Source organism: Taudactylus pleione, unplaced genomic scaffold, assembly GCF_031769625.1.
Source record: "Taudactylus pleione unplaced genomic scaffold, aTauple2 ptg000547l, whole genome shotgun sequence".
Classification (NCBI taxonomy): Eukaryota; Metazoa; Chordata; class Amphibia; order Anura; family Myobatrachidae; genus Taudactylus; species Taudactylus pleione.
Window position 1 is genome coordinate 792,160 of NW_028284949.1, and position 22,520 is coordinate 814,679.

At 45.5% G+C, this 22,520-nt stretch overlaps 1 protein-coding gene across 1 annotated transcript in view; it reads left to right on the forward strand.

The window, feature by feature from the left end:
- Positions 1-20,582: 20,582 nt before the first annotated feature.
- Positions 20,583-22,520, forward strand: part of LOC148500723 (NACHT, LRR and PYD domains-containing protein 3-like) — a 43,606-nt gene continuing 41,668 nt past the window's right edge. The window contains 1 exon segment of the mRNA XM_088451425.1: positions 20,583-20,604. Coding sequence (XP_088307551.1) covers positions 20,583-20,604 — 22 coding nt within the window.

Here is a 22,520-nt window from a genome sequence, read left to right on the forward strand (position 1 = left end):
CTCTTTCTAGGTGACTAAGCTATACAATATTGAAAACCCAATATAAATTCATCCCATAGTTTTAGCAAGCTGACAGACGTACAGACAGAAAAACAAACAAAAATTCCGAAAAACATTTTTGGTCTCTGTAGTTCATACACCGTCCCAAAGAGAACATTTCTGCAAAAATGTAAAATATTCTATATACAGACAAAACACAACTTTATTATAGGTATAGATGATATTCTGCATAGCAGTTAGGTAATATAAACTTTATGGAATTTGAACAAGGTCTATTTCTCCAACCAATTAAATCATTATCATTTTCTCATGTAGTTACTGAAATTATTTTTGTCGGCTCACGCAGGTGGTGATCAGAACAAGGTGGAGAATCTTGAATTTGACAATTAAAGAGCAATAACTTGATTGATATGATGATCTGAGGATGACAGACACAAGGACCAATTACCGCCAGACTGATGTGATGATCTAAGGATGACGGACACAAGAATCAATCACCAACAGTCTGGTGTGATGATCTAAGGATGACAGACACAAGGACCAATCACCGACAGACTGATGTGATGAGCTAAGGATGACGTACACAAGAACCAATCACCGACAGACTGATGTGATGATCTAAGGATGACAGACACAAGGACCAATCACCGACAGACTGATGTGATGATCTAAGGATGACGTACACAAGAATCAATCACCAACAGTCTGGTGTGATGATCTAAGGATGACAGACACAAGGACCAATCACCGACAGACTGATGTGATGATCTAAGGATGACGTACACAAGAACCAATCACCGACAGACTGATGTGATGATCTAAGGATGACGTACACAAGAACCAAACACCGACAGACTGATGTGATGATCTAAGGATGACGTACACAAGAACCAATCACCGACAGACTGATGTGATGAGCTAAGGATGACGTACACAAGAACCAATCACTGACAGACTGATGTGATGATCTAAGGATGACGGACACAAGAATCAATCACCAACAGTCTGGTGTGATGATCTAAGGATGACAGACACAAGGACCAATCACCGACAGACTGATGTGATGATCTAAGGATGACGGACACAAGAATCAATCACCAACAGTCTGGTGTGATGATCTAAGGATGACAGACACAAGGACCAATCACCGACAGATTGATGTGATGATCTGAGGATGACAGACACAAGGACCAATTACCGCCAGACTGATGTGATGATCTAAGGATGACGGACACAAGAATCAATCACCAACAGTCTGGTGTGATGATCTAAGGATGACAGACACAAGGACCAATCACCGACAGACTGATGTGATGATCTAAGGATGACGTACACAAGAATCAATCCCCAACAGTCTGGTGTGATGATCTAAGGATGACAGACACAAGGACCAATCACCGACAGACTGATGTGATGGTCTAGGGATGACGTACACAAGAACCAATCACCGACAGACTGATGTGGTGATCTAAGGATGACGTACACAAGAACCAATCACCGACAGACTGATGTGATGATCTAAGGATGACGTACACAAGAACCAATCACCGACAGACTGATGTGATGAGCTAAGGATGACAGACACAAGGACCAATTACTGACAGACTGATGTGATGCGCTAAGATGATGGACACAAGGACCAATTACTGACAGACTAGTGTGAAATGACGTTCTATGAATAATTATGAGTAAGCATTAGACTAGGCAATCTTTAGGGTATATTTACCAGAGTAAAATGAGAGATCTTAGGGATTCAGATTTGAAACCTCTGTAAATGTAATTTACGATTTAACCTGGCTTACATGTTGATTTATTGTTATATTATTTTTTTCTAAGCAATATTTTTAGTAAAGCTTCTAACTTCTTCAGTTCACATGTGCGGACATTCAGTTATTATTATTACTCATTATTTATTATTTAATTTAAACGCTAACAATTTGTTCAGTGATCGTAAGTTAACATTTGTCCTATTAGTTATTTTGTATATGTTTTATCATATTTTATGGTCAATACATTTTTATATATAATTGACAGCTATTAGGATATTGTACCATTATATGGTGGTGTTCCAAGGACAGACACTGATCCTTTATTTATATTTCCTATTTTAGTTCTGCCCTGAACATTCTAATCTTCACACAACAGCACTACTGTAACCCACATATTGATTTAATACATAACGACATTGGTTCTTCTTACAGATCTCCAATACTAAAATATCAACCATAATATAATCAGGCCATGCCCCAGTACTAATGATGTGTGAGGCTCCCACTAGGCCATGTCACTTTCCCAATACCTCCCAATGAAGCCCTACTGAGCTCACATCACTGACAGGCCTCATCTTCTACACTAACTCCACTGATGATACCTCCACTGTTCCTGGTGCCCTTACAGCAGTGGTAAGGGAAGATGCTACCTAAATTATACACCTATGGGAGATACACTGAGGGACAAAAGGAGTTAGAACATAAGATCACTGCCTTTAAAATAAAGAATGAGACTTGTCTTACTGCTACAGAAGCTGCTATGCTGTTATGCACCAAGTGATAGGGCAAATTATCTCCTGGCAAATATAGTCAGAGGCCAACTGGTTGGGAACAGAACTCAGGAGAAAAACAACAAAATCTCTAGCCCATTAGAGACATCCAATATGTTGCCGTTGTTATGATGTACCTGAGTAATTGCATAATACCCCTAAAACCACACTTCAGAGGTCTTCGGCCTTTCTCATAGAGGAACAGGAGGATGAAATGATGACTGTGATGCCTAAAGGCATTAGATGAAGGAACAAAGGGCCTGATTCAGAGCCGGATGCTCTGACCAGAGCGCTCGCTCTGAATAAGGACCCTCCTACCTAAAAATGGAGCGGCATCTTGGACGCTCGCATAGCTGTGGGTTACCACCCACAGCTTATGCGAGCATCCATGATGATGGTCGCGATGGTCAAGACCATTGCTACCATCGGGCTTGCGACGAGACCCTTGCGGTAGGGTCTTGTTGCCGCAAGCCCTGGAGTGATTTTGGCTCTATCAGAGCCAAAATCACTCCCACTGACATCACTAGTGATGTCAGTGGGGCCGGACCCAGACGGTAGGCGTTCCCATGGGAACGCCTCCGTCTGGCAGCCACGCCCCCGGCACACCCACCAAAGGGGGCATGCTGTCAGTCACCATCGACAGCACGCCCCCTTTGGTGTGAGACCCGGAGCGACAGCTTGGCTGTCGCTATGCGGGTCTCGCGCATGCGCACGACGGAGCTCCCTCCGTCGTGCGCATGTGCATTAGGGCACCATTGACCCACTTGCGAGCGTCCTACGCTCGCGAGCGGGTCTGAATTGGGCCCAAAGTCTGTATTCAGAATAATTTGTAGTGGTGGAAGTAATAGAGTAATGATGACTGGAACCATTTTAGAATGACTTCATCATCACTTGATGAGGATAATAAATGTCCATAAGAATAATAGATGACAATGAAGACTTTAATAATTATGACTGGTGATAACCAATGATGATACTTTATTTGAGTTGATCAATAGGAACCAATGTTGGCATTCGATAGTGACCGATGGTAATGCTTTATTAGAGATGATCAGTAAAAACCGATGGTGATTCTTTTTTAAAGATGATCGATAGGAACCAATATTGATTCTTGATAGTGAATAAAATGGTGATGACGCGCTGTTAATCAAGCAGCTGGTCAAAGGGGTAGTCAATCCCTAAGTAATATATAAAGAGACCAGCGCTCTATAAATTGTTCAAAACATGATGGACAGTTTAAAAGTGAATATATATAAAAATGTAATCAATAGGTGATACACATAAAATTAACATTTAGTATCCAGATCTGTAATAGTAAACGTGCATGTATCAGTCACATTTAAAATTCAAAACTCTGCACAGAATGGATAGTGCAATAGAACTCCCAAAAAGACTCCAACTGGAGATAGGACCCCCTCCTATGTGTCCAAGGGTAATATTAGCAGCAAAAAGATTTACCAGTCAGTGGTCATACAGTATGTTCTCAAGGTTTCCTTTAGCATCCACTGTGCTGTGTCAAGGTGAATGAGATGTAATCCACATGAGGTCTTTAACGCTGCAGTCCAGAAAAATCCTGTCAAAGGAGTTAATAATGGTCCAAAATGAATGCAGTGGGTCTTTGGAGCGTGAAGAATAAGCCTCTCAACGCGTTTCGCTGGGTATGGTCCCCCAGCTTCCTCAGGAGTATAGGCAAGGATCTTTGGGAGTTCTATTGCACTATCCATTCTGTGCAGAGTTTTAAATTTTAAATGTGACTGATACATGCATGTTTACTGTTATAGATCTGGATACTAAATGTTAATTTTATGTGTATCACCTATTGATTACATTTTTATATATATTCAATTTAAACTGTCCATCATATTTTCAACAATTTATATAGTGCTGGTCTCTTTATATATTTGATTCTTGATAGGAATCTATGGTAAGACTTTATTAAAGATGATCGGTAGGAACCGATGCTGATACTTGATAGGAACCGATGGTGATTGAGCGATAATTCCAAAGATGATTCCAGACTCCAGTAGATGAAAATGGAGAGATAATTCCCGATGGAAACTCCAGACTGCAGCAGATGAAATGAGAAGAATTCCCAATGGCAAATCTGGAATGCAACAATAGCTAATGGAGTCTTGATAGAAGATGAAGATAATCGCATTGGACGGACTGAGCCATTCAGAAACAGCAATTGAGGGAGCTCTGCATCAAGAGCTGTTACTACAATGGAAGTGCCTTTGTACTGGCAACAGAGGCCAGTCAGTGAAAGGAATTTATAGGACTGGATCCCGGAAGATTGGTCGTGCAGTCAGCAGTCCAGCAGGACATGCACTGAGTGGAAGACTGGACTCATGTGAGTCCAAAGTGGCTGTAACCATGTCCCGGCTGTGGAGAGAAGTCCAGTATGCAGCCTGCACACTAACAACCTGGAGAAGCCTGCCTGGAGTAGAGAGCCATGAAGCTCCATGCACACATGCAGCAGCTGTCAAGATACTACACGCAACCTGGATTGTCCTCTGTGCCAACCTGGATTGGGCACCGGAGTGGTAAGAAAGCAGTTTCCACACTGTGGATCGTGACAGAAACTTAGCAAAAGATGATGCAGAGATCATGAGACCATACTCAGACTGGATAAGCACACAATGATTCCAGATATCAGCAGCACAGAGTATTCACCTGGCACAAGGATCATCAGCCTAGCACCAAAGCATGAAGCTATAACTGACAAGGAGGAAAATCCTGACGGCTTTTTAACACAAGTTGAAACAGAAAAAAGCAACCGAACCAGTCTTATAATGTACCATCCAAAAATAACTGTTTATAAATTTTATATAGATTGGAGGGGTGCTAGCCACTATAGTTATACATGCAATATGAAGGAAAAAAGATAGTTGTATGGTGCACAAATCAATATATAGGTTCATAAAATTAAACTTTTATTAGTTCTAAATAAAACAAAATAATTGCAAAAATATGGTGAAATATTTAAATTTTTATTGTTTATACAACCTGTGTCAGGGTTTGTGTGTTTAAATAAAACAGAGATTTAGATTAATAAGTCACAAGAAATAACTATCAGAAAATATGTTTCCCGTTACATTAAAGCAACTGTTTCAAAATACTGCATCAAAACTTCAACAATTTTACTGTATTCACACTGTCCTTATTCCATCTAGTATCCAATTTATTTTGGTTACAGTGTATTATCAGTCAATTAACTAACACATAACTAATTTCTGTTTTCTTATTTAAACTGTGTCTATTATAATGTATTAAACAATGATCCCTCATCGTTCAGATAAATTATTCTGTTTATTTAATATGTGTATAACAAATATCGTTAAAGTGTTTATCACTAATACCCCTTTTCCACCTAAATTCTGGGTCTGACCCGGAGTTGGAACAAAGTTCCTATCCGGATCAGACCTGGAATTTTGCCGGCGCCGACTTGGGATATTCCAGAGTCAGCGCCGCTCACACCGCAGTCTGGTCTGCATAGACCCGGCTATTGCGGAGTGAAAGTGGACGCTTGGAGATGACGTCATCTCCAAGCGCCACTGAAACCGGACCAATCGGCCGGCTAGCAGCGCACTCCAAGTCTTCGTGACTCGGAGTGCGCTGTTCTCATAGCAGGGTTTCACGGGCTACGCCCGTGTTAAACCCTGCTAGTTACCTGGGTTGGATTGCCGGGTCACTTGACCCGGCGATCCAACTCTCTCCCCTTTTACACCAGGGAGCTGCCCGGGTTAACCCTTCAAAAACCTGGGTTTTAGCTCCGGTGTAAAAGGGGTGTTATTCACTCGAGAGGGAGACACATTAGATTTTTCCTGGGTTTGTTACAAATGTGACTTAATTACATTGTCACAATAACTGTGTGTAGCAATTGATATTAAATATTCTGTAGTAGTTCTACACTGTGCTAATGTATTACAGTGTCAAACATCAGCTGATAATTACATCAGCTGATAAAGCTAGGTAAAACACATCCCCAGCACACTCCAACATATGTTTCACCTTAGCTATTCATAGAGGCCCTGATTCAGAGCCGCTCGTAAGCGGCCGCTCGTCGGTTCTGACCGATGTTAGCACATATGCGCATGTGTACGGATTTTAAAACGCATGCGCGAACCAGTCAGTGCGGCCGAAAATCGTTTGTTCGCTATATAGCGAATGCCTGCTATTTTGAGTGACAGGAAGAGGCGTATGTGGGTGGTAACAGGGGAAGGTGCTTGAAAACGGGGAGTGGAATTAGAACGCAGGCATGCTTAAAGGTCAAAGGCGTTTTAAGGGTGTGCATAATTAATCCACCAGCGTCATTGACCACGTCACTTGGTTTTTTTTACCTCAGAACTGCTCGCAAAATAGCGGTTGTAAAAACCAACCACAAGAATAGCGAGCAGTTCATACGCTATTCGATGTACTCGATTAATCTATTAAATAGCGGACATGACGTATGGTGCGAGCGGCAAGGGGGCGTATTTTTCAAAATTATAACCGCAAGTTATGCTCGCTCGTTCAGACTTAGAGGCGTGAACAGACCGCAAAGAGCGAACGGTTCATTTGAATAGCCACCCCTTGTTTTTGAACGAACGACCGCAAATAGCAAGCGGCTCTGAATGAGGGCCAGAGTCCTAAACAAAGACTTGCTTTAATGCATGGAATGCTTGAACCACTTGTGGTGACCAGTTAGCGATATCTGCTTCCATTTTGGTTAAGTTATTTATAGGAACTGCCATGATAGAGAAATTGTGAATAAAATGCCTACAGTAATTTGCAATATCTGTATTGGTTTCAAATTAATGGTTGGACCCATTTAAGAGTGGATTGGAGTTTGCTTTGGCCTATGGAAAAATCTTTGGAGGTGATGATATATCCCAACAAATAAGCTTTTTCCACCTCAAACTCACATTTCTCAAGTTTGGCAAACAAAGGTTCCTCTCAAAGTTTCTGTAAAACTTGCTTCACATGAAGACAATGTGTCTTCATAGACAGAGAAAATATCTAGAGATCATCTAAATAGACAACCACAAATTTTTCAAGATACTCAAGTAACACATCATTGATCAGATCTTGAAAAACAGCAGGTGCATTGGAGAGACCAAACGGATTCATAGTTTCCAGAGTTGGTATTAAATGCCATTTTCAATTCATCCCCTTCCTTTAAATGGATCACATTATAAGCAATTTGCAAATCAATTTTTGAGGTGATCAAACAATACAGATATTAGACATAACTGATAGATATTTTTGACTGTGATTTTATTCAAGCTTCTAAAATCCGCACAAGGCTGAAGATCTCCATTTTTTCAACAAATAAACATACTGCAACTACAGACTTAGGGGCATATTCAATTGGGAGCAAGGTTTAGCAAGGAAAAAACCTCACGCCCAATTTTGGATTACCGTGGGTATGTGTGCTCCTGATACCCGCAGTATCCAATTAAAAAATAGTGGTCATGGGATTTTCAGCGCTGAAAACCCTGCGACATGTAAAAAAAAAAAAATTCTACGTACCTGGCCAGGGGTCTCTGCAGCTCCCGGTGGCCTCCTCTCTATCTTCTCACTGGAGAGGGGGCTGCTAGGAGGTTCCAGGGGCAGGTGAGATGGGCAAGGGCTGCTGGGAGATGTAGTTCTCCCAGCGCCCATTCCAGGGGGGTACACAGACATTGGGGGGCATACACACAACACTAATACACACACTCACTCCTACACACTTCCAAACACTCACACACACTGACATACTCACCCTGCGGCAGAAGACCCAGCCTCCGACACTGGGTGCAGAAGACAGCGCTGCAGAAGGTGAGTAATTAAAGACTAATTAAGCTAATTGGAAACTTCCAATTGCTTAATTAGTCCTCAGGGGGGTGCCGCCGGGGTCCCAGAGCAAGTACCACTGATTTTTCCTAAAAAAAAAACGATCTTAGAAAAAAATAACACTTGCTCTGGAGGTGCAAGAATAAAAACCTCCCAATGCTCACGCACCAAATAGAATAGCAAAAATCCCGCACCTGCAGGAAAAACTTTGCAGGTGCGGGATTTTTCCTTTTCTCGCCCTCAATTGAATATGCCCCTTAGAATGTCTAAAAAACATTACTCAATATTCTCTTGAATATATTATATTCCTCCATGGCTTTTGTTTCTGGGACATATAGAGCAATATAGCCTTACTTTAGGCAATTTAGCTCCAGGAATTAATTCAATAGTGCAATCATAATTGAATGGGGAGGTAATGTATCAGCTCAGTTTTTAGAAAGTGCATCCATAAACTCATGGTATGTGCCAGGGTCTACCACACGACTGTGGCTGAAATGATTGGTTCGTTTGGGCCCCCACAAAAGAAGCTGGCAATTAATCTGTCCCTGCACAAACTGGCTCTATGGAGGCAAGATGTCGTCCTCATCCTCCTCATCCACCGATTCCTCACCCTCTTCAGTGTTGTGTACATCCTCATCCTCACAGAGTATTAATTCGTCCCCGCTGGAATCAACCACCACAGGTCCCTCTGTATGTTCTGGAGACTGGTCTCCCTGGAAGAATTGATAATTCATTTTGATAAACATCATCTTCTCCACATTTTGTGGAAGCAGCCTCCTACGCCTTTCGCTGACAAGGTTCCTGGCTGACTAAACACGTTCGGAGTACACACTGGAGGGGGGGCAACTTATGTAAAATAGAGGCAGTTTGTACAGGGGCCTCCAAATTGCCTCTTTTTCCTGCCTGTACAGGTATGGACTGTCTGACATGCCTACTTGGATGCTGTCACTGATTTAATCCTCCACCATTCTTTCAATGGTGACAGTATCATATGCAGTGACGGTAGATATGTCAGAAATTGTTGCCAGGTCCTTCAGTCTGGACCAGATGTCCAAACTTTGTCCTGCCTGCCCTGCATTACCGCCAGCAGGTTGCTTAGGATACCTAAGTTGTGTCCTAGCAGCCCCAGTTTGCGGGAGAAAATGAAGGAGCTGTTGACGTGTCACGTTCCGCTTCAGCTGACAGTGTTTTCACCAGCAGGTCTTTGCACCTCTGCAGGCTTGTGTCAGCGGGAAAGAGAGACACCACATAGGCTTTAAACCTAGCATCAAGCACGGTGGCCAAAATGTAGTGGTCTGTTTTTAACAGATTGACCACCTTCCAATCCTGACAAAGCGAATGAAGGGCTTCATCCACAAGTCCCACATACTGAGCCGAATGACCTGACTCAAGCTGGCAGTGTCTGAACTGACTTCACAAGTGGCAAGTTCGAAGGGATGGAGAGAAACTTGCACAACATGGAAATCATTCTCCACTGTGCTTGAGTCAGGTGCATACCCCCTCCTTTGCCTATGTCATAGGTGGATGTATAGGCTTGAATGGCCTTTTGATGCTCCTCCATCCTCTGAAGCATACAGAGGGTTGAGTTCTACCGCATCACAACCTCTTGCTTCAAGTTATGGGAGGGCAGGTTCAAGACTGTTTGCTCACACTCCAGTCTTTGGCACGCAGTCGCTGAATGGCTAAAGTGGGCAGAAATTTTTCGGGCCACCCAAAGCGTCTCCTGCACGTCCTTGTTGTGTTTCAGAAAATTCTGCACCACCAAATTTATTGTGTGAGTAAAACATTGGACGTGCTGGAATTTACCCAGATGTAATGCCCGCACAATATTTGTGGCGTTGTCAGATATCACAAATCCCCAGGAGAGTCTAAGTGGGGTAAGCCGTTGGGTGATGATTTCCCTCAGTTTCTCTAAGAGGTTGTCGGCGGTGTGCCTCTTACTGAAACTGGTGTTACACAGCATAGCCTGCCTTGGAACGAGCTGGCGTTTCTGAGCTGCTGCTACTGGTGACACTGCTGTTGTTGCTGCGTAAGGCGATACATCTACCCAATGGGCTGTCACAGTCATATAGTCCTTAGTCTGCCCTGTTCCACTTGTCCACATGTCCATGGTTAAGTGGACAGTGGGTACAACCGCATTTTTTAGGACACTGAGGACACTTTTTCTGACGTTTCTGTACATTCTCGGTATCGCCTGCCTAGTGAAGTGGAATCTAGACGGGATTTGGTACCGGGGACACACTACCTCCATCAATTGTCTAAATCCCACTGCACCAATGGCGGATACTGGATGCACGTCTTACACCAACATAGCAGTCAAGGCCTCAGTTATCCTCTGTGCTTCAGGATGACTGCTGTCGTACTTCATCCTCCTCACTAAGGACTGCTGGAGGGTCAATTGCTTAGTAAAAGAAGTAGTGGTGTTCCTCTCTGGGATGATGAACGACTCCCAGCATCAACAGCAGCAGCGGCAGCAGCAGGCGTAGCAATGCAGGATCCTCCAGAGGAATCCTGGATAGGAGAGGAGTCAGTCATGCCAGTGACATGGCCTGCAGGACTACTTCCGATCCTGAATGTGGAGGAAATTGATGAGGAGGGAGTTGACGGTATGGTTTGCAGGTGCTTGGATACAACAGGACAAAGGGATTTAGGTGTCCCTGGACTGCTTACGGTCTTAGCCAAAGTTTCTGAACTTGACAGTAACTTTTTATGAACGCGCTGCAGGTGACGTATAAGGGAGGATGTTCCTAGGTGGTTAACGTCCCTACCCCTACTAATTCCACCTTTACATATAGTACATATGGCAAGACAGTTGTTGTCCGGATTTGGATAGAAATATTGCCAGACCAAAGAGGTGGAATGTTTGGTCTTCTGCCCAGGCATGACCGTGATGGGCTTTTTCATCCCAAGGACAAAAACTGTCTCCCCTGGTGCCTGATTTAAACAAATCACATCACCATCAGAATCCTCCTCGTCAACTTCCTCCTCAGTGCCAGCTACACCAATATCCTCATCCTATTGTACTTCAACAGTGACATCTTCAATTTGAATAACAGCAACTGGACTGTGGGTGCCCTCCAGCACTTGCAGAGGGCATGCAAATGGTGGAAAGAGCCACCTCTTTCTGTGCGTTATTGGGAAGGTCAGGCATCGCAACCGCCGCTACACTTGGACTCTCCTTGGGGATTTATGATATGTTCTTAGAACGCACAGTTCTTTGCTGTGCTTTTGCCAGCTTAACTCGTTTGATATTTGTAGTGGGAGGAGGGCTTCCATCATCATGTGAAGCTGAACCACTAGTCATGAACACAGGAAAAGACCTTAGCCATTCCTTGCCACTCCGTGTCGTAAATGGCATATTGGCAAGTTTACGTTTCTCCTCAGATGATTTAAATGTATTTTTTAAGGTCATTTTCCTGAAGTTTGTCATTTGGGATTTTATATGCCCTCTGCTATGACATTAGGCATCGGCCTTGGCAGACGACGTTGATGTCATTTTATCATCTATGTCATGACTAGTGGCAGCAGCTTCAGCACTATGAGGAAATGGTTCTTGATCTTTCCCTATTTTATTTTTATCGGACAAATTTTTGTCCTCCATTTATGTGATATTGATATATACGTGCGGCTAAGGCGCACACAAACACAGAAAAAAAATTTTTTGGAGTGCACTTTGGGGGTTACACCACCCTTTAATAGACGAGCCAGCTGGCCCTTGATTTATGACACAGGCGCACGCTTGGCGCTGCTACTTTATTGATGTACGTGCTGCTTCTTTGTTGATGAACGTGCGGCTACAGCGCACACAATTCACAAACACAGAAAAAAATATTTTTTTATTTTTTTGGAGTGCACTTTGGGGATTACACCACCCTTTAATAGACGAGCCAGTCGGCCCTTGATTTATGACACAGGCGCATGCTTGGCGCTGCTACTTTGTTGATGCACGTGCGGCTACAGCGCACACAATTTACAAACACAGAAAAAAATAATTGTTTTTTGCACTTGGGGGAGCACCCCTGATGGACAGATCACCCCTGGACAACACTACAGCACCCCTTTAGGACTATAGCCTTTATGGGACACTGCACAACACAGCCCAGCCAGCCCCTATGGACTTTGGAGTGGACACAGCCCAGCCAGCCCCTATGGACTTTGGAGTGGACACAGGGCCTGATTCAGACCCGCTCGCGAGCGCTCGCAAGTGGGTCGATGTTGGCCCAGTAAGCATGCGCACGATGGAGGCGGCTCCATCGTGCGCATGCACGAGACCCGGATAGCGATGGGCAAGCCGTCGCTCTGGGTCTCACTACAAAGGTGTCGATGTTGAGTGACAGCACGCACCTTTGGTGGGCAGGCCAGGGACGTGGCTGCCCAGATGGAGCGTTCCTATGGGAACTCCTACCGTCTAGGGCCGGCCCCACTGACATCACAAGTGTTGTCAGTGGGTGGACTTCTTGCTCTGTAAGAGCAAGAAGTCCACTGGGACTTGCGGAAATGAGACCCTACCACAAGGGTCTCGTCGCAAGTCCGATGGTCAAGACCATCGCGACCATCATCCTGGCCGCTCGCACTAGCTGTGGGTGGCCACCCACAGCTATGCGAGCGGCCAGGAGGCCGCTCTAAAAATACAATAGGCAGGCACTGATTCAGAGCGAGCGCTCTGAAAGAGCGTCCGGCTCTGAATCAGGCCCACAGCCCCTATGGACAACAGCAGCACAGCACAGCCCAGCCAGCCCTAATTCCCACCCTCCCTCTTCACTGTCCACAGCCAGAGTGAAAAATGGCACCAACGTGGGGACCTTTTATAGAATCCAAAACCCATGAGATCCGACAGCGGGATGATGACGTTTTGCCTTGATTTCAGATCCGAGTCAGGTGGGAAAACTCGAGCCTGACTCGGATCCGACTCGGATCGGGAGGGCTCAGGGGGGTTCGGATTCCATAAATCCAAACCCGCTCATCCCTATTAACAACTGGTAGCAAGATAATGACTGCAAACAAAATTATACTTTTTTAAAGTGATACTTAATAAAGGTGATGCAGAGATCAGGAGACGATAGATCAGTCAGGATAAGCCCACAATGATTCCAGGTATCAGCAGCACAGATTTCTCACCAGGCACAAGGATCATCAGCCTAACACCAAAGCATGAAGCTATAACTGACAAGGAGGTTAAAGCCTGACTGCCTTTTAATAAACACCTTTAAATCAGGAAAATTGGTTCACAAAAAAAACTGAGGCTAAATAACAAACTGTAGACCTGATTCAGCAAGGATAGCAATTGCAAAGCATCACGCAGGCAGCTATCGACATGCCTGGTCCCACCCGTGTGCCGAAGTGTCTCGCAGTGGGGAGCACAAACCGCTGCTCTACTATGCAGAGCAGCGGGTAAGCAGGAGGAGAACATAAGCCATGCGCATGGCATCTTTTCATCAATGTAGGAGAGCCTGGGGGCTGCCCAGCATCTCGGAGAGTGCTGGGCATGCTCCCATAGTGATGTAAATGGGGAAGCTGAGAGGCTCCGCTCCTTTTTCCCAAAGCGCCGGGCCCTTTTCGGGCATGCATTTACAGCACGCTAACTGTCCCTCTTTCGGGACCAAAAATTTGGGAGTTATGCAGCACTGTGACCATCACCACCATTGGTGAGTGCTACCATAAGTTCTGTGTCATGCCAACAGTAAAGCATCCTGAGACCATGTGGGGTTGCTTCACAGCCAAGGGAGTGGGATCACTTACAATATTGACACCTTGCATAAACTTAATGTAATTGTCAATAAAAGCCTTTGGCACTTATGAAATGCTTGTAATGTTACCTCAGTATACCATATAACATCTGACAAATATGTCTAAAAACACTGAAGCAGCAAATTTAGTGAAAACCAATATTTGTGCCATTCTCAAAAGGTTTGGCCATGGCTGTATATATAATGCAACCCAGCAACAGATGCTCTGTTTAGAGAGAACTCAATGTAGTTAGCTCTTTATTCCATGCATATTCATTTTTATTGTATTTTTTTATGTAATAAAGTGCTTATTAATTATACCCTTTGAGACTACCTATGTGATGTAGATTTCTAGTTTTAAAGGAATTGTACAACCTTCTCACTGGTAACAGCAACTGATCATAAGACGGCACAATGGGGGTGATGCAGCAATGATCGCAATTACAAGGCTGCACGCAGGCTGTTTTACAATTCTGTCCTTGCTAATATGCAAATAAGCAGGGGGTGTATGACAGCCCCTGCTGCATTTGCGATCCCAGCACTGTGATGGAGGTTGCAAGCTGAGATCACCATCTTGACCATTGGTGAATGCACGTGTGCAGAATGGGTCCAAAAATCAGGAATCTGAGATCAGCAGTGCACTGGTGAATCAGGCCCAATGAGCGCCATTGTCAGGAGGCTCTTTATCTTTCCTTACACTAGATTAGTATTTTTGTCCCAAAGGAAATGGTATAAATCGCAAATTAAGCACAACGATGAGGGTCACGGCATGGGTCAATTGTTTCAGACCTCTGTCTGTTGGCTTTTTTACCCAGATTAGTGAATAAGCCACACATTTCAGCTGCATGCATGGCCAGCATCAGTAGTCAGGGTACCCATGCATTGTACTTATGTCTATACTTGCCTAACCTACCAGAAGAGCTGGGAGGCTCACGAAAATCAGGTGATGCTCTTGGTCACCCAGAAAGGAGGGCAAGTCTCCCAGAGGCTGGAGCCACCCTGCAGTATATGCCCGCTTACTGATGATGAAAATTCACATTGAATCGCTACAATATGGCTCTGCCCCTGCTTCACAATGCTGGTAATCATAGCAATGTATAACAGGGGTGAGGCTACAATGACACAAATGCATCATCAAGGTCCCCAGAAATGCCTGCCATGACACACACTCCAACAGTGTCGACCTGGCTGCCCCCTCCCGGAGTGGGCACCAAAAGGTCAGCAGGTATGTTTTTGTTGCATTAGTGATGGGTATAACATGCACTGCTAAGTCACAAAGTCTGTGCTGCTCCTGATATATGTGGACACATCTGTAGCATTACTTTGATTCATTAGACCATCTGAGCATGTAATAACATAAACTGCTGATGGGCTGAAAACAGTTCTGGCTAATCACATAATGACGTTCCCTTCTTATCCGCACATAAATGATAACACAATATCCTACACTTCCTGGTTAAAGGTCATCATTTATTTAATTGCATAACTAGATAAACTTGTGGCTGAGAAAGCATTGCAGACAATCACCTTGGTATAAAGCTAATGCTGGGCATACACTATACAATTATCTGTCAGAGATCAGTCCAATCTGGCTGGTTGCAATGAAAATCTGGTAGCAATTGGGAGCAACTGACAATTGACCATTTGCTCGCGTCACTGGAATATAGACAAAAATGGTCATTCAGACAAATTGGTTAAATCAAAAAGATCTCCTAGCAGGTGCACAGGTGTAGTCATTACTGGCTGACACATATTAATAGATCCACAGGTGGTGCTAATTATTTCACTTGTGATACGGAGGAGATCTGTAAATCATGTACTGTTAGGGGTCCATGAGGGCCGGAGTTGGGAAACTGGACTACACACAATCCCCAGCCTATTAATGAAGGGTATATCATAACCATAACTCCTAATAGCACTATTATTTGCCACACTGTATAAGGGACACTGTATTAGGGACACTGCATAAGGGGCACTGTATAAGGGTGCATTACTGGGGGCACCAAGGGGCGCCGAGAGGGGGGGGAGCAGGTACAATTTACCAAGGCCTGGGCCTCCAGAGGGGCCCAGCGGGGGGCTGAGTCTGGCGCCATCCCCCTTCCTTCCTCCCTCCCTCACGGCAGCCCAGCACACGGCGTGTGTTGGGATGCAGTGGGTGATTGCCCGCGGTTGCTAAGCTGCAGCCAAAACAATCTCCTATGCCTTAGGGGGGGAGCGAACACACTGATTTGCACTGGGCTGAGGGGCTAGCAGTGCTCCTCCATGGCAGGTGCTGCAAAAGTAAGTTTTTTTTCAAGGGGGCATGGCCAAGCCACCCCCCCCCCTGCGTGATTAGGCCATGCCTCCTCTTTACTGGGGCCCGGTGGCACTCTCTACGCCCCTGGGGTGCATTACTGGGGGCACTGTATAAGGGGCACTACTACTTGGGGGCACTGTATAAGGGGGACTAATACTGAGGGCACTGCATAAGGTGGATTGCTCCTGGGGGCACTATATAAGGGGCACTACTGGGGGCACTGCATAGGGGGGACCACTACTGGGGGCACTGCATAGGGGGGACAGCTACTGGGGGCACTGTAAAAGGGCCACTTCATAGGGGAACCACTACTGGGGGCACTGCACAGGGGGGACCACTACTGGAGGCACTATATACAGGGGCAACCACTACTGGGGACACTGCATAGGCAGGACCACTAGTGGGGGCACTGCATAGGGTGAACTACTACTGGGGCAATGCATAAGGGGCACTGCAAAGGGGGGACTGCTACTGGGGTCACTGCATATGGGGGACTACAACTGGGGGCACTGCATGGGTGGACTACTACTGGGGGCACTGCATAGGGGGGAACACTATTGGGGGCACTGCATAGGGTGGACTACCACTGGGAACAATGTACAAGGGGCACTGCATAGGGGGACCACTACTTGGGGCATTGCATAGTGGAGACTACTACTGTGGGCACTGCATAGGAGGAACACTATTGGGGGCACTGCATAGGGTGGACTACTACTGGGAGCAATGTATAAGAGGCACTGCATAGGGGGACCACTACTTGGGGCACTGCAAAGGGGGGGACTACTGCTGGGGACCCTATATAAGGGGTACTGCATAGGGGGGACCACTATTGAGGGCACTGCATAGGGGGACCACTACTGGGGGCACTGTATAATGGGCACTACTGGGGGCTCTGCATAGGGAGACAACTACTGGGGGCACTGCATAGAGTGGACTACTACTGTGGGCACTGTATATGGGGCACTGCATAGGGGGGACCACTACTCAGGGAATAGCATAGGGGGAACCACTACTTGGGGGCACTGCATAGGGGGGACTACTACTGGGGGCACTGTATAAGGGCACTGCATAGGGTGGACCATTACTGGGGGCACTGCATATGGGGGACTACTACTGGGGGCACAATATAATGGGCACTACTGGGGGCACTGCATAAAGGGGACTACTACTGGGGGCACAATATAATGGGCACTACTGGGTGCACTGCATAGGGGGGACTACTACTGGGGGCACTGCATAAGGGGGACTACAACTGGGGGCTCTGCATGGAGGGACTACTACTGGGGGCATTGTATAAGGGGCACTGCATAGGGGGGACTACTACTGGGGGCACTGTAGAAGGGCACTGCATAGGGGAGACCATTACTGGGGGCACTGCAGAGGCTGAACCATTACAGGGGCATTGCAGAGGGGTCAGTTATGGGACATAATTGTTTGAGGATAGGGGCAACTATCTGACATAATTAATGTAGGAAGAGGGACAGTTATGGGGCATAATTATAATTGTGGGATGAGGGAGGCCGTTCTGTGACTTAATTAATATTGTAGTGTGAGGCAGTTATGGGACATAATTGTGTGAGGAGGGGGTAGAGTCTAAATACCGCAAAATTGCTTATTGGCCCTCGGCCTTCATTGAATTTTTTAATGTAGCCCACACAAAGGTCTTAGAGGTTGAAGAAACTGACAACACAAGGAAGTGTTGTAACTATCAGGTAATAATTACTCTGTGACCTTCATCCCCTGGGTTGGGCTGTGACTATTATGTTATTGTATTTTACCTGTATTATTCATTCCTTCCTGTTCATATAATTTCAGCTCGTTTTGTGGTTAATCTTCACATATTTCTCTCACATATTTTATCAATGGAGTGAATAGAAAGCTGTGACTGTGTCACCTCATCATCGTAACTCCTCAGGTAAGACTCAGGGGCCTATTCATCAACACTAAAATAACGGTTTTAAGGACATTTTCCTTAATTACACTTTTTTTATTATTCATGCAGACACTTAACACAGGAGATATCACTGATAATCTGCGTTAATTTCCACACTCCTCATATATTAGTGTAGGGATACGGAAATTAGACTATTCATCACATTCCGAAAATTATGTATTTTCTGAATTTGATGGTGTTACTATACGCCACTCTGAGGTGGCGTATAGCGGGTTACACTTACTAACTTTCAGCTGGGCAGGTCCTCCTTCGGTTCCCTCCATCAGTCTGGTCCCTGCCTAGGCTCTGGCTGCAGCTGTGAGAACAAAATAAAGTTTTAAAAAAAAAATCTTCAGCCCCCTCTGGCTGGCCGTGCTCTCCGCTGCAGACCTGGACCAGGCGGGAGGTCGGGGTCCGCGGCTACAGCCGGCCAGGTAAGTGAAGGGGGGAGAGGGGGGGTGGACGCAGAATTATCGCAGCTGTAATCAGTGGTGCGCATGCGCCACGTTTATGAACAGAACAGCGCATGCACAGCACTGATTACAGCTGCGGTAAGGTAGGTATAGGCAGGGAAAAGTGTCTATTTCCCAGCAAGCTGTCATCGCAAACATGACAGCTTTCCGGAATAGATACTTATGGAGAGGAGGAATTAGGTACAATTCCATGCGAGTTCTAAACCTAATTACCTCCAGAGAATTTTTAGTTATGATGAATAGGCCCCCTAGTCTTAAATGTTTCCTGAACTGTCTTCTAAATAAAGATACTTTATTAAATTCTATAAGGCAGTGCTTCCCAAACTCGGTCCGCAAGGCACCCTAACAGTCCAGGTTTTAAGGATATCCATATTTAAACACAGGTGAGTTAGGGTCTGAGGGCCTGATTCAGACCCACTCGCGAGCGGCTGTCCGCTCGCAAGTGGGTCGATGTTATGGACTGAGCATGCGCACGATGGAGGGAGCTCCGTCGTGCGCATGCGCCAGACGCGACGAGCGAAGGAAAGTCCTTCGCTCGTTGTGTCCGATCAAAGGGGGCATGCTGTTAATGTTGATTGACAGCACGCCCCCTTTGGTGGGCATGCCGGGGGCGTGCCTCCCTGACGGGGGCGTTCCCACGGGAACGCCTCCCGTCAAAAGCCGGCCCACTGACATCACTAGTGATGTCAGTGGGAGTGATTTTGGCTCTGATAGAGCCAAAATCACTCCGGAGCTTGCGGTTGAAAACCTCAACCGCAGGCTCCGGCTCGCAATTTCGATGGTCGCGATGGTCTCGACCATCGCGGCCATCACAATGCACGCTCGTATAGCCTGTGGGTGGTGACCCACAGCTATACGAGCGTCCAGGAGGACGCTCCATGAAAATGGAGCCCGGCCCTCATTCAGAGCGTGCGCTCTGCTCAGAGCGTACGGCTCTGAATGAGGGCCTGAGTCAGCAAGGATTGCAGGAAGCTTTGCAGTTGGGATCCTTGCAATAATGCAAATGCAGCAGGAGGTCTATGACCATCGCGACCATTGGTGGTAGATGGTTGCAATGGTGGACGGCGCTGGGTGGCCGGCCAGCTATATACGCCTCAGCTTACTCTGGCTGGCCGGCTTGCGAGTCCAGGAGACTGCGTACATCTATGCAGTCCCTGGGCTGGCCACTCCCGGAAAATGGGGTGTACACACCCCGTTTCCAGGAATGCCGGCCGCCCCTGCACTGCCCCTTAAATGCCTCTGCCTGTCAATCAGGCAGAGGCATTCAAGGGTCTGCGTGCGATTAAGCAGGACTCACTCCCGATAATCAGGAATCTGCATTGAGCAGTGCACTTGCTGAATGAGGCCCCTAATTACTCCTATAGGGGTCTATTTACTAAAGTGTAGGTTTTAGAAGTGGAGATGTTGCCAATAGCAACCAATCAGATTCTACTTAATATCTACTGTATCTTGCACCTTCTAGAGGATAATAGCAAGAACTTATTGGTTGCTATGGGCAACATCTCCACTTATAAAAAGCTACACTTTATATACTCCTTAGTCTGTTTGATTTAATCATCTGGGCTCAAACATGGATATACTGTAAACCTGGACTGTTAGGTTACCTTGAGGACGGAGGTTGGTAAACCTTTTTATATGGGGTTATCATTATTTTTTTCAACCAGGTATTTGGCTTTTGTATGTGTAATTGTCTCTGTAATAGGTGAGCAATGAAAGATGGCAAAGAGATTGATGAAGTAACTCACATTTTCCTTGAATGATCTTCCTCCTATTTTGTACCAGGACAAGTGTCAGCTGTGTGATGGCCACGTCCTCCTTACTGAGTGAGTGACAGCTTTTATATCAATCATTTATCGCTAATAATAATAGTGACTGAATACAATGGTGCATACTGTATGTGCCCATAGACAGCCCATATTGGAGTGTAAGGGGGGAACTACTATTATTATGCAGGTAATATACTGGCTGCTCCTGCATGTAGCTCACTACACATATGGAACAGCTTTATTTTTATACTGTGAGTTATAGTTACGATAGAACATACAGCATACTGTATACACCTTTTATTAATCAGTCTGTATGCACATCTTGTATTATGGTTTTACTGGTATATGCTGAGGATGTCGGCATTCCTATTGTTGACATTGGTATTATCAGAATGCTGGCATTGTTTAGAGCACAGGTTCTCAAACTCGGTCCTCAGGAACCCAAACAGTGCATGTTTTGCAGGTCTCCTCACAGAATCACTAGTGAAATAATTAGCTGCACCTGTGGCTCTTTTGAAATGTGTCAGTGAGTAATGACTACACCTGTGCACCTGCTGGGTGACCTGGAAAACGTGAACTGTGTGGGGTCCTGAGGACCGAGTTTGAGAACCACTGGTTTAGAGTTAAGGTTTAGTCACAAGTCTATGGAAAAAATCAATGTCAACATGACGACTGCTGATATTCACTACGCCGACATTTGACTTGTCAATAAACTGCCCATGCTGACATAGTGAATACTGATGTACAGAACTTGTTGACATTCTGAGGGATCCAAATTCTCAATGTTCATTTTTTTTATACCACACCCATATTACCAAGGTGATAATTGCACTGTTATCTGGATTTACTGCAAACGTGGCTGATAGTCGATAACACGTGACCAACACAGAGTTTGGGCAATTTGTCCTTTATACACAGGTGACTGGGTGTAATGTCTGTATATTATTTATTACTCTATGATATTTTCTCCATTGTTCTCCCATAAAACAAAGTATTCCCATGTCTGAGAGATACATTGTATATCAGATAGTCTAACATATGGGTTTCTAATTATTTGTACAATTGAGTCTCTAGATGATGATCAGATAACCTGTGACCCTCTCCCTGCTGTGCAACAACAGAATAAGACTATTTCATTGTACAACTACAAGCAGGGCCAGATTAAGGCTTGTGGGGGCCCTGAGGCAACTAATACCCCTTTTACACCAGAGCAAAAACCTGGGTTTTTGCTGGGTCTACCCGGGTCGCAGCTCAGTGTAAAAGGGTCCCTGAAAAATAACCTGGGTCAAGTGACCCTGCAATCCAACCCAGGTAGCTACCAGGGTTGGACCCAGGATGGACCCAGGTAATAGTGCAGTGTAAACGGTGCAACCCGGGTTATCTGACCTGGGTCATGCCTAAAATGAGCGGATTGGTGGTTGTGGAGCAGTCACCTCCCACTTTTTATGACCTCACAGGTTTAGCAGGGCAGACCTGAGTTCAGTGTGAACAGGGCTGACCTGGGAGTAACCCAGATCAAAGGTGCAGTGTAAATGGGTCTGACCTGGGTCTGACCAGGGTTGGAACCATGTCCAAAAACCCAGGTCAGACCTGGGTTTTTGGTGGAAAAGAGGTATAAGGGAGCACAATCAATAAAATTGCCATGGCCTCACGCTGCGACTCCTACTGCCCCTTACCTTGTATCTGGTCTCTCCACTGACTTTCAAGGTCGCAGCATACTACATCATGTCCACAACACTGCTGGGGACCGACTGCCAGCAGCATAGCAGACATGATCTAGTACACTGCCAGGGGCAAATGCAGGATTTTGATTAAAGCATTAGAGACAGAATGAGGGAGAGAGAGGGAGAGACAAAGGACAGGATGCATCAAAGGTAGAAATGTCCCCAAAATGCAGGATTGACCACATTTCTCATATGTGCCAAGCCCTGAAATGCCATGCACTCCAAGGCTTGGTTGCGAACTTGCGATGG